At 42.4% G+C, this 16,272-nt stretch overlaps 1 protein-coding gene across 1 annotated transcript in view; it reads right to left on the bottom strand.

Annotated features, from left to right (window-relative positions):
• Positions 1–630: 630 nt before the first annotated feature.
• LOC124799291 (INO80 complex subunit C) overlaps positions 631–16,272 on the bottom strand; it is a 69,655-nt gene continuing 54,013 nt past the window's right edge. The window contains exon 5 of the mRNA XM_047262875.1: positions 631–855. Coding sequence (XP_047118831.1) covers positions 724–855 — 132 coding nt within the window. The 3' untranslated portion in view covers positions 631–723. The remainder of the gene's footprint in view (positions 856–16,272) is intronic.

Raw genomic sequence — 16,272 nt, forward strand, 5'->3', positions numbered from 1 at the left:
GTTTTAGCTTCCCTGTCAAAATCAAATCAAATGGGAGAATGTATGCTCTAGTGTAGCTTCCACCAAGTTAAACACTAAAATGGAGGAACAGTGAGACTCCAAGTCAACGATATCGTATCCTAAGGAGAACAAGTTCTTCCACAGCAACTGCGGAAGAGGGCAAAAGAGTACAGGAGCTGAAAGAAGGCAGAGATGGAATCCCAGATGTAACCACAGACGAAAGCCACTCAATAGACGTGTCCAGCTGGTCATAGCTGTGAAGGTAGAGAAGTGTGGGGAGGAATGTGAAGAATTTCTGAAACGCTTCAGCATTGCAATATATCTATGACTTGTTAATGATATGTTATGTAATCTCTGCAATATAGGTTGCCTGTGTTTGATGTTTAAAATTGATTCTCCAATTTTTCCCCAACAAAGGCTATTTTCTCCAATGAATGTCCACACTATCTCCAGAATTCCACAGTCTGAAGAAAATTGTCTGCTCCAGTTGTTAGTGTTCAGTATAAGTTAAGGTTCCTCTTGAGCACAAATATTACTAGTATGCATCCCAGTTTTCACTAACAATAAGCGTATTGATATTAAGTGGTATATTCTGACATTAGAAAGGGAAACAGAGAAAGAAACGCTAACCAGTTTTTCAGATTTTAATATAAAAATAATACATTTTTAAAAGAAAACTTGATTAAACTAGAGCTTATATTTTGATGCTTGAGTCCAATGTTCCTATCCCATTGGATTATTTGCTCTGCGTAATGAAAGGTATCCTGCTGTTATGTCCATTGGTAAACTGCGTATAGTTGAAAACTCTTCTGCATTGGCATACAGCAACTTTGTCTGTGGGTCTTTGTATTTCGCCTGCAAAACAAAAAAGTATGTTCAAAAAACGTAAATGTGTTTGTTCTTTTTTAAATATGTGATAATGCCTGGATCATAAAATGTTCATGTGATACAAGGAATAAAGAAATCTCAGCAGTGGTATAAAAGAAGAATTAAGTACTAAGACACACAAAACCTACATCCTGTGCTTAATAATTTGCCAGTTTGTGTGTGGAATTCTGCAGTGAGATGGAATTAAACATTCACACTGAGTATAACAAATGCAAAAAGTTATTTCGGGTGTTTACTCACTGTGTTATTAGCCCCTAGGGAAGAATAATCAAAGCAAATCTATGTTACAGCATACACAAAAGTATGTATAGTAAACTCACACTGAGTGCAAACTGGCATGTAACTGCCCATGCGAACCCCCATGCAAATCCAGTAAATTTGTTTATATTTCCGTCAATGCAGGAAAGAAAATTACTGCAATATTTTATGAACTTTTGAGAATGTAACAAGATAACTGTACTTCCACAAACTAAAGATAAATGTGATCAAGATAGTGTTAATAAAATAAACAATTTACATTAATAATAGTTTTTTTTTTCCAATGTAAGCAGTACCAAGAGCAGTTAAAAATGAATTACGTGAGTAAATGCGTATTAAGTCTGAAAGTTCATAGTTAATTTTTGGATTTTTTTTTCCACTGTCTTCCTCGACACTAAGGAAAATATTATGGAAGTAGAAAACACACACATTTTCAGATGAACACAACTCACAAACACAGGACTGTGTGTTTGTGTGAATTTGTTTGTGTTTTCCACTTCAGAAGGAGGCCTTTTGGCCCAAAAGCTAAAATGTATAGCAGTCTTTTCATTGTGCTGGTCTGTGACTCAACATCTCTATACTCTGAGCACCAATCTATCGTTTACATAATATTGTTGTTATTCATTTCTGGACTTTCCATTGCAATGAAGAAACAATTTTATATCATTACACTCTTTTATCGAATGTATATTCTCAAACTAAGAAAAAGAGATGAGAGCAGACTAATATAACACTTTGGCAGTAAGACCCGCTATACTGTTATCAAAAGAAAATTGAAATACTGATTAATGTCGAATATAATATCTTTTCTAACTTATTACAAGCTAAGATGATTAAAATAATGGAAAACCATATAGAAACACATTATCTATGCAACGAGCTAAAGGTGAGGCAAAAAGGAAAACTTTTGAATCTTCCACTTAGATCAGATTATCTACATCTACATACATAGTCTGCAAGCCACTTTACAGCTCATGGCAAGGCGCTCTTTGGACCATTGCTAGAAATTCTCTTTTGTCCTGTAAACATATACAATGCTGACAGGTCACCAACAACAGATCTTGGGTCTTACATAGATATGTTGTATTGAATCCAAACTCTCTATTATGTGTTTTGAGCATGGTCCATTGTCAGACAATCTGTTAAAAATATAAGCATCGTGAGCACAAAAATACTTCATGACCAAAACAGTAAAGCAAAACAAGTGATAGACAAATTTACAGAATTCACACCAGTGTACTTAATAAGAAGATTGCATAAGTACTGACATATAGTGCACAAGATTTCACAGAGAAACAGTCAAGTGCTATGGTTGAATATGAAAACTAAAGTGAACAAATCATGCTGACCAGAGTGAAGTAAACTAAAAGCCCACCAGACGGCAGGCCAAACTTAGCATTCCAAACAGTGTCAACTACAAAAGAAATTACAGAATGTAACAAAAAATCTACAGTTAGCCGTGTGTAACAACAAATATCATCAAAAATCACAGTATTTTTGGGAACAGCCCATATTGTACAGTAAAATACTTTAAAATACATATTTATTAAATGACAGTAATAAATCATTTCAGTAGTTTGTACAAACTACATGATTTAACCTTGATTGAAGGATACAAGGTATGGAGGGAAGAGGATATTCTACAAAAAATTTTATTATCCTGCAAGTACAGGAATTCAAAACTAAAGTCACATAAAAAACCACAGGAACAAATCATAAAACCATTCATACAAAAGCTGCTACACAACAGCATCTCGCACTCATTTTTAAGACTGAAAAAACAAAATACATCCACACAATAACTGAAACTCAGTGGGACATCCTTGCTTATTAAATCAGCGTGAACACAAATTATGAGGACACCAATTAAAAATTACAAGCAAACTATCAAATCTTTACTAAGAGAACACCAAAAAACTGTCACAGGAGGAGCGTGCTGCGCTCAAAGTGGCGATACCTAGACAAAATTTATATTTTTACACATACTATAAACTTTCATCAGTTTCAATTATTGAGTGAAACATATTTTTGTTTTCCATTCTTAAAAAGGAGTGAGAAGACTGCTTCTACGCTGTCCTGGGTGCAGCATGCTGTTGTGTAGCAGCTTTTTTATGAATGGTTTTATGATTTATTCCTATGGTTTTATTATATGACTTTAATTTCGAATTCCTGTACTTGCAGAAAAATAAAATTTTTTGTAGAACATCCTCTTCCCTCCATACCTTGTATCCTTCAATCAAGGTTGAATCACGTAGTCTGTATAAACCAATGAAATGATTTGTTATTGCCATTTAATAAATATGTGTTTTAAGGTACTTTACTGTACAATATGGGTTGTTCCCATTAATACTGTGATTTTTTATGATATTTGTTGTTACACATGGCTAACTGTAGCCTTTTTGTTACATTCTGTAATTTCTTTTGTAGTTGACATTGTTTGGAATGCTAAGTTCGGTCTGCCGTCTGGTAGGCTTTTAGTTTGCTTCACTCTGGTCAACATGATTTGTTAATTTTTGTTTTCATATTCAACCATTACACTTGACTGTTTCTCTGTGAAATCTTGTACACTATATGTTAGTGCTTATGCAACTTTCTTATTATGTACACTGGTGTGTATTCTGCAAATTTGTCTGTCACTTGGTTTGACTTACTGTGTTGGTCATAAAGTATTTTTTTATGTTCATGATGTTTGCATTTTGTAACAGATTGTCTGATAATGGGCCATGCTCAAAACACATAATAGAGACTTTGGATTCAATCCAACATTTCTGTGGACAGCCCCCCCCCCCCCCCCCCCCCCTTCCCCCAAGATCTGTTATTAGTGACCAATCAGCATTATACATGTTTATTGGGTTACTCATAATGGCCACATACATCATGCGTGACTTCAAGTCACAATTGCAATTCTATTTTACATTCCACTCATAAATGTAGCAAGGCGGAAAAAGACTCCTTCGTGCCTTTATATGAACTTTAATCTCCTTATTGTGTTCTGAAGTGAAATGAACACTGGAGGCATTAGAACTGTTCTGCAGTCTGTTGAAAATACTAGTTTGCTAAACTTCCTCTTCCACAAAATCACCATCACCTCCTATCCTAAGTTTCTCATCTCCACCCACAAAGGAACATTTTGGTAGCCTCTTGAACCGACAGAACTGGGTGGTAACAAATCTAGAAACACACCTCAAAATTGCTTTAATGTCTTTCTTAAATCAAATCCATTTGGGATCCCAAACAGTAGTGTTCAGAAATTGGTTGCATAAGCGCTGTGTAGGCAGTCTCTGTGTAAAAACACTGTATTTTACAAAAACCTCTTTCAATAAACTGTAACTGGCCCTTCACCTTTCTCTACAACTGACAACGTGACTGAGTGAAGCAGCATATCACCAATCCTAATGTTTCTGAACATTACATGATAGTCTCTTGTCCACCAGTATTAACTAACTTGTGTTTAGTGCAAGCTACCTTTGCTGCACATTCTATGTGACAGATTAAATTTACATGCGTAATAGTAGTAGTCCATCTTCATTTCCAGGGGCACTCTTAACATTAGCTTTGTCTCTGATAACACTCAATGCTTAGGACAATGTAATCAGTCCTATTAACCAAAATATCATCAAGCAAGCCACATTTTGAGAGACCACCCTATATGCCTAGACCTTTGTCAACAGTCAGTCAACAGAGTGCTTTCCGGAAATGTGCACAGAATCCGCCTGTTGGCTTTCATCCATTGTTCACAGAAAATCATGTGAGGAAAGATGGGGAAGGGGGGTGTTCCCATGGCTGTACAACTGAATCTGTTTGTATGTCCAACCCTCAAATGTGAAGTAATTGATGGAAAGAATAAAGTTGCTAAAGGTGAGCAAGAACGATTCATAGGTTTGGAATCAGGTGTACAATGACTGAGAAAATGTTCGGCAACAGACAGACCATGTACATGGGTACCGTTGGCACAGAGGGAGATGGCATCAGTGGTGACAAGCAAGGTGTGTGGTAGGAGTGGGGCAGGCAAAATTTCAGACGATGTAGGAAATGGTTGGTATCTTTGATATAGAAGGAAAGTCTTTGTACTATAAGTGGCAGGTGTTGATCAACTAAGGCAGGTATACGTTCGGCGGGTGAGTTGAAGCCAGCAACTATATAATGCCCAGGATGAATAGGTTTGTGGATTTTAGGTTGAAGATAAATGGTTGGGGGGGGGGGGGGGGGTTTGGGTGGGGTGAGAAGTTCTATGAACTGAGGTGTAAGTCCTTGTGAGGGGTAGAGGTTCTTATGAGGGACTGCAGTTTAGTTTGAATCACAGGATTGGGATCTTGATGGCAAATGCTGTATGTAGAGGTGTCAGACAGCTGGCATAGACCTTCACTAACATACTACTGTTGGTCAAGTACCTCAGTGGTAGATCCTTTGTCTGCTGAGAACATAGCGCCTGGAGTTCTGCAGAGGACAGGTTAGGGTCATGTTGTACGGACCTGAGAAAGGTTTGTGCAGCAATGCTGGATGTGAGGATTTCTTGGAAGATTTTTAAGGATTGATTTTGAAGTAGTGGTGGTGGGTCAAGTTGGGATCATGGTCAGAACTGCCGTTATGAAACACTGTTCGGCCTTTTACATCAGCATGACTACAAACCAGTTATCAGTCAGAATGAATGGGCATAGGCAGAGGGTGTATACCAACAACACACAATAACCTGTTTCAGAGCATGCTCTACAATATGACAGTCATGACCTTAGTGCCAGTTTCACCATTCACGTCATCTGGATTCTTCCCCCAGACACCAATTTCTCAGAAATCTGTAGGTAGGAAACAATGCTACATCATGTCCTTGGTTCTCGCCACCCACTTGGCCTTAATTTATGTTAATTCCTTCTGTCTCAAAATTTCTTCACAATAAATACTCCTTCCTTCATTCCATTTCAGTTTTCTACTACTTTCATTTTCTAACCTGTCTATTTTTCCCTGTTCCCCCTCCCACCTCTGTTACATACAACGCAGTTAGCTTTTCCCTCTTATTCACTCGCGCATGATGATTTAGTAGTAATCTCTGTCTTCAGTATTACCCTGTCTTCCACCTTTAACCTCTCAGGTTTTCGAATCTCATCCAGTGCAATTCCCAACAATCAGTCTTTCATTATCATCCCGTCCGGTAAGTCTCTCCTGACCGGGGTTCTGGGTGACTTCTCTGAACTGTGCCCCCTTTCCCTTAACCTATTCAGTCCTTTTCCTTCACCCTTCTTCCTTTCCCGTCAACTCTTCTGAACTGTACCCCTTTCCCTAAACCTCTACAGTCCTCCTTCACCCTTCTTCCTTCTCCTTCAACTCTTTTGCCAGAAGAAGAAGCCACTGGCTCTGACAGCTTGTAAAAGTTAAACATTTCTGTGTGTGTGTTCTCCTGCTACAATGATGTCACTATCTTTAGAGAATAATAATAAAAACTGTTGTGACTCCCCAATCATTCAAAGCGCTGCCGCGCAATTACGCGCGTCCTCTATGTGTGGTGCTGTCTGCCAGCCACGCAGTATCTGCGCCACCTAAGCGGCCAGCCGAGCAGCGGCCGCTAGACTGGGACTCAGTGCTCATTCAAATGTTAACGTGTACACATGTCTTGCTTGTCAACTAACTCTGTGACTTACATGTGTTGTGTCGTTCTGAAATATTTGTTAAACTTGACGTTATAACAATTGGCGACGAGGTAGTGGATTTTTCCTTTTCACTGTTGACCCACAGGGTTCCATGGCTACTGTCAAGCAACTATTGCAAAACCTCCTTGAACAGCAAATGCTTCTAACAGCAGCGATTCGCGATTTCGTTGCGGCGTCAAATGCGGGGCGTTTCTCGTCGTTGGCTGTACCTCCTTTTCCTCCTTACGACGAGACGGCGGAAGACTGGTCTGATTATGAAAAACGTCTTCGACAGCACTTCTTGGCATTTCATGTCACGGACGAACAACCATGTAAGTCTCTGTTCCTTTCCTGGATTTCACCTCAAATGTATGGGTTGTTGTCGGAATTGGCTCCTTTGAAGGATCCTGCTCTCTTTGTCCTTTGCTGAAATGTGCTCACTTCTGTCTGTCTATTTTCAAAAGCAAACGCATGTGGTAGCCTCTCGTGTTGCCTTTTATCGTTGTCAAAAACAGCCACATCAATCCTATTGCGCTTAGGCTGCTGAACTTCACGGCCTCAGTCGAAAGTGTCAATTTGTTACTGACGTTCACAAAGAATCCTATGCCGATTCCATGGTACGGGATGCTATTATCCGGTCGGCGCCCGACAAAGAAGTTCGGCAACGGGTCCTTCAGTTGGCAAATCCGACTCTAGATGAAGTTCTCTCCATTGCACAGTCTTTTGAAATTTCTCACGCCGCTGGGGCACAAATAGAGGCGCAGCCTCGGCCTAACCGTAAACAACCCGCTAAGAAACTGCAGCAAACCCCCCCGGCAACTTCCTTCATGTCCGCGGTGTTTTACGAAACATGCACGCGAGGATTGTCCCCAACGTTGGGTTGTGTGTCACAATTGCAAAAAGAAAGGTCATGTGTCTTCCGTTTGCAAATCCGACCGCATACATGATGTTCATGAACATGACGCTGATTCTGATTCTGTGTTGTCTCTCAATTGCACTTCTTCCCTTTCAGGGAAGTTATTCCTCACTGTCCAAATCCTTGGTCGAGATGTTCGCATGCAAGTGGATACCGGTTCTGCTGCCACTATAATTAATTCTCAAACATATCTTCAGTTGGGTTCTCCACTCCTGTCACCTGTCACTCGGCAATTACGGACGTACAATAAACAGAAGATCTCTCTATTGGAACATTTTAATGCTGAGGTATCTTACAAATCCGTCGTTTGCACAGTTCCCATATTTGTGGTCGACCAGAGCAATGCAGAAAATCTTTTTGGTTTCGATGCCTTTCGCGTTTTTGGGTTCTCCATAGATGACTCTGTCAATATTGTCTCTGATGCTATTCCTTATGCTCAACTGGATTCCTTGTCGACGACATTTTCGTCCCTTTTTTCTCCTGGGTTAGGCCGTGCAAACGACTTTGAAGCTCATATCACGCTCAAACCCACTGCTCGGCCTAAGTTTTTTCGGACTCGGCCCATTCCTGTGGCCCTTCGTGATCGGAATAAACGGGAGTTGGATCGTCTCACTACTTCAGGGGTCTTGCTTCCTGTCACTTCCAGTGTGTGGTCCTCTCCTGTTGTTGTCGTTGCTAAGCCCAATGGTGATATTCGTCTCTGTGCCGATTTCAAAGCCACTGTAAATGCTCAATGCCTCATCAACACTTACCCTATGCCCCGTCCTGAAGAACTGTTCACTAAACTTGCTGGAGGCCAGTATTTTTCTAAAATTGACCTGTCAGAAGCTTATCATCAACTTCCTCTCAACGCTGCTTCCCGGCAGTTTCTGGTCCTTAACACGCCTTTCGGCCTCTATCAATACCAACGCTTGCCATTCCGGGTTGCTAGTGCCCCTGCTCTCTTTCAGAAATTCTTGGAACAATTATTGCTCCCTGTCCCTGGGTGTATCAATTACATGGACGACATTGTTGTCACTGGCTCCACCACTGAAGAACATCTTCAAAATCTCCACACACTTTTTCATGTCTTACAGACTGCCGGTCTTAAGTGTAAACTTCAGAAATCACAATTTTTTCAGGCATCTATCACGTACTTGGGGTTTCAACTCTCTCGGGATGGTATTCATCCGCTTCAGCAAACTGTCGCTGCGATCGATGCCCTTCCTCGCCCTACATCTGTTAAGGAACTGCAGGCCTTCTTGGGGAAAATAGCATACTATCACAAGTTTTTACTGTCTGCGGCTTCGGTGGCTCAGCCGTTGCATCGCCTGTTGCATAAAAACGTGCCTTTTCACTGGTCCGCGTCATGCGATGCAGCTTTCCAGAAATTGAAGACTATGCTGAAACAGGCCCCGTGCCTGGCTACTTATCGACCTGGCCAACATCTTGTTCTTGCCACAGACGCCTCCCAATACGGGGTCGGTGCAGTCCTTGCGCACCGTTTTTCTGATGGTTCGGAACAACCCATTGCTTATGCCTCCAAAACGCTCACGGATGCCCAACAAAAGTATTCACAAATTGAGGAAGAAGTTTTGGCCATTATTTATGCTCTTCATAAGTTTGGTGTTTTTCTCTATGGCTCAAAATTTCATCTTGTTACGGATCACAAACCACTTGTTTCCTTATTTCATCCATCAACGTCACTTCCCGACAAGGCTGCACACCGCCTCCAGCGTTGGGCTCTTTACCTGTCTCGTTTCAATTATGAGATTCATTTCCGGCCAACGGCTCAACATGCAAATGCTGACGCTCTGTCTCGCCTTCCCATGGGTCCTGATATGGCATTTGATAGGGAGGAACTTTTGTGTTTCCACCTGGATGTTGCCGAGCAGCGGGTTGTGGACAGGTTCCCCATCACTGGGGACAGGCTGGCGGCTGCTATGGGTTCTGACCCTACCCTCTCCCAGGTTTTACGCTGTATTCAGAAGGGTTGGCCAGATTGCCCATCCGCTAAGACTTCTGATCCGTTGTGGAACTACTACGCTTTGCGCTACTGCCTCACGGCTAGGGATGGTATTATCCTCCTTTCCACTGACAATGCTTCGCCGCGTGTTGTGGTACCTGCGTCTTTGCGTGCTTTGGTCTTGCGCCTCCTTCACCAAGAGCACTGGGGTGTGTCTCGCACAAAATCTCTGGCGCGCCGTCATGTGTACTGGCCTGGCGTCGACTCTGAAATAACACACATGGTTGCTGCCTGCGGCCCTTGTGCGTCACAGGCCGCAGCCCCGAAGTCATCTTTGTCACCGTGGCCTTCGCCTGAGAAGCCCTAGGAGCGCATTCATGCTGACTTTGCGGGACCCTTTTTAGGTACTTACTGGCTCCTCGTAATTGACGCCTACTCTAACTTTCCTTTCATTGTCCGTTGCACGTCACCTACCACCGCGCAACCACCAGTGCTCTCGCCCACATTTTTTCTTTGGAAGGCCTCCCCCCTACTCTTGTTACTGATAATGGTTTGCAATTTTCCTCTTCCGAATTTGCGGATTTTTGTGCTCATCACAGTGTTATGCATGTCACAGCTCCGCCGTTCCATCCACAATCCAACGGTGAGGCTGAACGACTGGTCCGCACATTTAAGGCTCAGATGTGGAAACTTCTGACTTCTTCTGCTGCTGATGATGCGCTTCTCCAGTTTCTGGCGTCTCACCGTTTCACCCCCATGGGCGACCACAGCCCGGCTGAGCTCTTACATGGCCGACAGCCCCGCACGCTACTTCATCTTCTGCGGCCTTACACCTTATGGCCACGGGTGCCTTCACTTGGCCGGTTCACCGCCGACGACCTCGTCTGGGTACGGGGATATGGCAGGCAGCCAAAATGGAGCCCGGGCCGCATCTTAAGACACCGTGGCAGACGCCTGTATGAAATCCAGACAGACACGGGTGTTGCAGTGCGTCATTCGGACCAGCTTCGGCCTCGTGTGCCAGCAACGCCTGTTCCGAATGCCGCTACACCACCTTCGGCTCTACCTGACGCTCGGGATCTTGGCGTCTCTCAATACTCACAACACAGCCCTCTCACCGTCATCGCGATGCCAGTACAAGAACGGACGCCACCAGGAGACGTGCCCATGCACGAACCGGATGACCATCCTCTGTCAGAGCAAATCCACTCGCCCCCTCCTCCCACGGACGCTGACACATCGCCCATGTCTCCTGTCATATCAACTGGACTTGCCGCAACGGGCGGATTGGTGCATGGGGCCCCAGCAGATTCGACCCCTACGTCTCGTGTCATCTCGACCCGTTATCATAGGGGACACTTCCATCCACACGGGAAGCCTCCTCCTCGAGACTTTACGGCGAGTCAAACAACGCCTATGGACGTTAGCCACCTCCAGGACACCTCCATCAAGACCAGTGCAACAATTTCAAAGGGGGGAAAAGTGTTGTGTCTCGCCGATTATTCAAAGCGCCGCCGCGCAATTACGCGTGTCCTCTACGTGCGGCGCTGTCTGCCAGCCATGCAGCAGCTGCGCCACCTAAGGGGCCAGCCGAGCAGCGGCCGCTAGACTGGGACTCAGTGCTCATTCGAATGCTAACGTGTACACATGTCTTGCTTGTCAACTTACTCTGTGACTTACATGTGTTGTGTCATTCTGAAATATATGTGTTAAACTTGACATTATAACAAAAACTTGGGTAGATTCTGTAAATTAGTAGTAGTTTAAGTACTTAAGATTATGCAAAATGTGTCTCAATTATATGATTTTCTTTAAGAAATATTGTAAATTATCACACTATGCAACTGTTCCTGGAATATCTCCTGTACATTAAATAAATGATTAAATTTGTACATAATGAGATAATAACTTTATGCTTCAGTGAATCAGATGTCTAGATGACTAACCTGGCAAAGTTTCTCTTGTATTACCCCCTTATCTGCCCAAATATGTATTCTACATTCTTAAGATGTCACAGCTAAATTATTTGTAACATCAATCACTTGAATTTTGAGAACTCATCAGTTAATTATTAACAGAAGCACTATTGTACAACTGGAGTTGTTTTTTATTACTACAATTTTGTCATACAATGACATATCATGAGCATTTAAACAACTGTTTAAGAGCAACATATTGTATTGTATTGTACTGTATGGAACTGGGGACCTAGAAACGACGGTGAGGCTTCGTCCATGCCTCAGTGGTACACAACCCTGCAACAGGCTACAGCAGTCCACTCACCTCACTGTCACCCCACACCAAACCCAGGGCTATAGTGTGGTTTTGCCCCCAGTGGACTCCCCGGGAACGTCTCACACCAGACGAGTGTAACCCCAATGTTTGCGTGGTAGAATAATTATGGTGTACGCATACGTGGAGAAAGTGTTTGCGCAGCAATTGCCAAGTTAGTGTAAGGGAAACTAGCCCGCATTCACCAAAGCAGATGGAAAACTGCCTTAAAAATCATCCACAGGCTGGCCGGCACACTGGACCTCGGCACTAACCCACCGGGCGGATTTGTGCTGGGACCAGCACACCTTCCTGCCCAGAAAGCAGTGCATTAGACTGCATGGCTAACTGGGTGGCCTCAAGAGCAAAACTTGTATAGAAATATAGAGTGCGTGCTCAAGAGAAGGCATGATAATGGTTTGTGAAAGTATACACAAAAGTACTTGAGCAGAAGTGATGCTGGTGCAGAGCATCGGTTGCCACATGTATATTCCTGCGCAGCAAAAGTTACTTTCTATTTTATTGATGGAAATGAATGTGTTTCCCTGTACTTTGCTACATTTATAAAGCATAAGTACATATCTTATTGATACAAATGGAACAACGTGCTACCAATACGTTCCAAAACACCGCACATTAAAACAGAATTTTTCTGCACCTCATACTAATGTTCTACTGGTGACAGACAGGTAGGGTTAAGTGTCTTGAGAAGCCCTTGAGCTAGGAACCATTTATATACCCTGCAGAAGGATGGTCCTGCTGTCACTATGCTACAGTACAGGGTGTCAAATTTGAATACAACCCACTTCCTCCAGCTTAGGCAAATGGAGCAAATCAGATGGTTCTTTCTGCATTAGATACGGTCTATGGCGTGTTTTAAGGGGTTATGGAAGCACCAATTAGTTCACTGGCAGTTCCTGATAAAACCTGAAAAAAACGTTTTTCACCATTTTCTCATGGTCAGCAGTAGATATCTAAATAACTAACAGCAGCAAATTCCTCAAACTTTAACAGTGTATTGTCTATAGACATTTACCTCAAAGTGCTATATTCTTGTTTTCAAAAATTTTTATACATTATCGAGAAACATCCCAAAAACTTGATTTTTAGGTACTAAAACTGAGCTGCTGATTCCAAGACTGCTATGCATAGCAAACTGCCTTAATTTTTATGATATATTCCTTTGCCTTAATTTTTAAGGTTCCAAGTTACCCAATTGCCCACATAAAAATGGGCATGATGGAAAAATATTGTTTATCAAGTGAGGTAGTATGGAGAAATATGCTTGAAGTTTTTTCTATTATCATCAGAAGGGTTCTGGGAATCTCATGTTGTAGAACAGAAGCACGTGGAAAATTTTTGTGCACATAAAATCCAATACGAGGTATAAAATTAGTTTTGTCTTATTTAAATTTCACATAAGTAAACTTCAAAATTACTGACCCATAAAGTCTTTTAATATGAGTGACATGCCCTGCTGTGACAATGAAAAGAAGGGGACCTGTGGAAAAATGCTCCGGAACACCAAAAGGTGAATCTGCTCCTGTTTGAAAGACTCTGACTGGAAAGTGGGTGGTACTAGTTGCCTCGTTCTACCTTCCTCAGTGCCTTTAAAAATTTTCCCAAAAAATTTGGCATGTAAACATAGTTGTGCTTTTTTATGCTGAGAGAAGTTAGTAGACAGTGGTTGTGTTACAGAAAGAGCAACAGAGACAATGGCTGTGTGTGAGAAAGAGAGGGCCACAATGACAAAGGAAAATAGTTCACAGTTACAGAATGGTGTTAGGAAAAGAGTGAAGAAGACAGTGCCAGTCAGAGAAGAATAAAGAGAGTGAGAGCCACTGTTAATGGAAAACAGAGTCTATGACAACACAACGAGGAAGAGAGAGACAGTGACAATTAGAAGAGAGAGCAGAAGTGGGAAGGAATGAATGAGATAATAGCAGTAACAGAGAGCAAAAGGGAGACAACAACAGTGAGAGGGGACAGCAGTAGCATGACAGAATGAAGGAGACCGTGGCAGTGAGACAGGGGACAGTGACTATTACAGAGATACCAAGAGATAAAGTTAATGAGTGGGCTGAATCAGCAATTGAGAACGGGTAAATGGGAGTGGATGGATTTGAGCAACTTACAGCAATGGACTACTGGGTGTGAGTTAGCCACAGTTAGAGGAGCTTATGGGAATGAGAGGTGAGATTCGCATTAAAAAGAGCGTGTATATGTTCACATGCAACAATTTTTAGTAGTAGCAAAAAGCAGACTCGCTGAACTACATTATCTACTTCCACTTGTCCAGATATTGTGCTCTTGTGGCCCTGAAACTCATTCATTGCATTCAACTAATTTGTAAGAGGTCAAAGTGTTGGAAATATGAGCATATTTGTCATTTTTGTGCTCTGACAGGAGCATTTTCCCACTGGTAATCTAGAAACTATTCGACTTGTGTAGATCAATGCCATGTTTGTGTTTCATTCTGGTGTATTACTTGAACTCTGCACTCCCCAAGAAGCCTTTTGACAAACTGGTGGTATGGTAATGTAGAAAAATTGGGGTTTGATATAGCATCACAGCCAACATGATTAACAATGAAGCACTTAGCCAGATACACCAAATGAGGATATTAAAGGCAACTGCTAACAAAAGACAACTGCTGTGGAAGTGACAGCTGAGATTAACAAGCATGTACAGAAAAAATTGTGACAGGAAACGCTTTAGCAAAGCATTCATACTAGAGCAATCGTTATCAGACCTCTTAAAAAATTGGTGAATGTAACAAATGATTTTCAGGACCGAAAGGGCGTAATACCTGGACAAGTGGAAATAGGTAATGTAGTTCAGTGAGTATACTTTTTGCTACTACGAAAGAAGTGGGAAGTAATTAGTACAATCTATGTAGTTTTTCTATCTCTGAGGCATTGTGCAGGTTCTTACTGCTCTGTATAGTTCAAATCATGGTCCCCAGCAGATTCTACAATCATACTGAAATGAAAAGTGAATGCTACAGCCTACAAAACTATGGCACCACACCATCATATGTCGCCACCATGATCACAATGTTCATATTCAGCACTGCATGAGAAGGCAATATGAGGGTGTCTGTTTCACTTGGCAGCACCACTGACGAACAAGTCTTTCTGTGGTACGCCACCAGTGTGCCTCACCCTTTTGTGCATCAGCAATGCTACGTGAAGGTTCAACTCGCAGACTTAGACAGCTAAATGTCGCTACAGGACAACAGAGCAAGTGATCAGACTCTACCAGGACTTGTATTTTTCAGTCAATGTTTTCTCATGCTTGAGTAATTTCGGTGCTCTGCTCACTGCAGTTGTAAATAACTGTGTGTTGATGTTGTTGTTAACGAAGAACTGCAGATAGTACAGGTTTTTATGATGAGGCTATCTTGTCTGTGCACCTTTTCGACAAGTACACTGGATTCGGTGTTGGTTCAGTTGTCACAACAGCAACATTTAGATTTGCTTTGAAAGTTGGTTAGGAATTTCCACACTCCACACGACCTTCACAACTTTCCTCTGCACGCCCCTGTGCTCCCTCAGCTTTTCCACCATTCCAGGAAGCGAAGAAAGATTGGGACTCATGCGTGTGCTGTTTACAGCAACATATTGCACCCTTTCAGGTAGATGACCCACTCTGCTAATGTCGAGACTTGATGTCTTGGCTTGAACCCAAAACATTTCATTTACTTTGAAAACTTGCTCTGTTAATGGACTCAGCAGCACTGTCATTTCCTAAAATATGTGACTTGCTCAGTACTTACTTTCTTAAGTAGAGCCACACCACTGCTTCCTGTATGCAGTTTCACCAGCGACAACAGAAACCAGACCAGTCCTATCAGGTGTGAGTGTTTGACCCCATGATTTAAGTAATAAATGCAATTTTGTGCACATTGTCAACATTCCTATGGAGATTCTTCAGTGCATGACGTTGTTGTCTTTTCTGCTCCTTACACGGAGGTACATTGCTGGATTTGGATATTGCTTGAGGTGTTTCAGGCTATAATGGAACATTCTGAGGACATCTCGGACATCACGTCAGTACGTGAGTTTTCACAGAAAAGGCACCCTCATCATGCTCACTGGGTTCGCAGTCAGACAGTGCCTCCTGCTGACACTGGTTTCCCTCAGGTCCTGATGTTTCCATACACAAGCACATAATTGCTGCCTGCACCAGCAGGCTTGGTGTGAAGCTTATCATAAAGAAGGCCACTTGGCAGCTGTTTCTATAGCAGCCTGCACAGCCAGTCTTCCGTCGTTGGTTGGAGTTGTAGGGAAGTCCACAGTACTCTGCCATGAGCTCAGAGTAGCCAGCACTATCTGTTATGCTGCAACCACACCTACAACCATTCTGTTTCC

Source organism: Schistocerca piceifrons, chromosome 5 (assembly GCF_021461385.2).
Source record: "Schistocerca piceifrons isolate TAMUIC-IGC-003096 chromosome 5, iqSchPice1.1, whole genome shotgun sequence".
Taxonomy (NCBI): Eukaryota; Metazoa; Arthropoda; class Insecta; order Orthoptera; family Acrididae; genus Schistocerca; species Schistocerca piceifrons.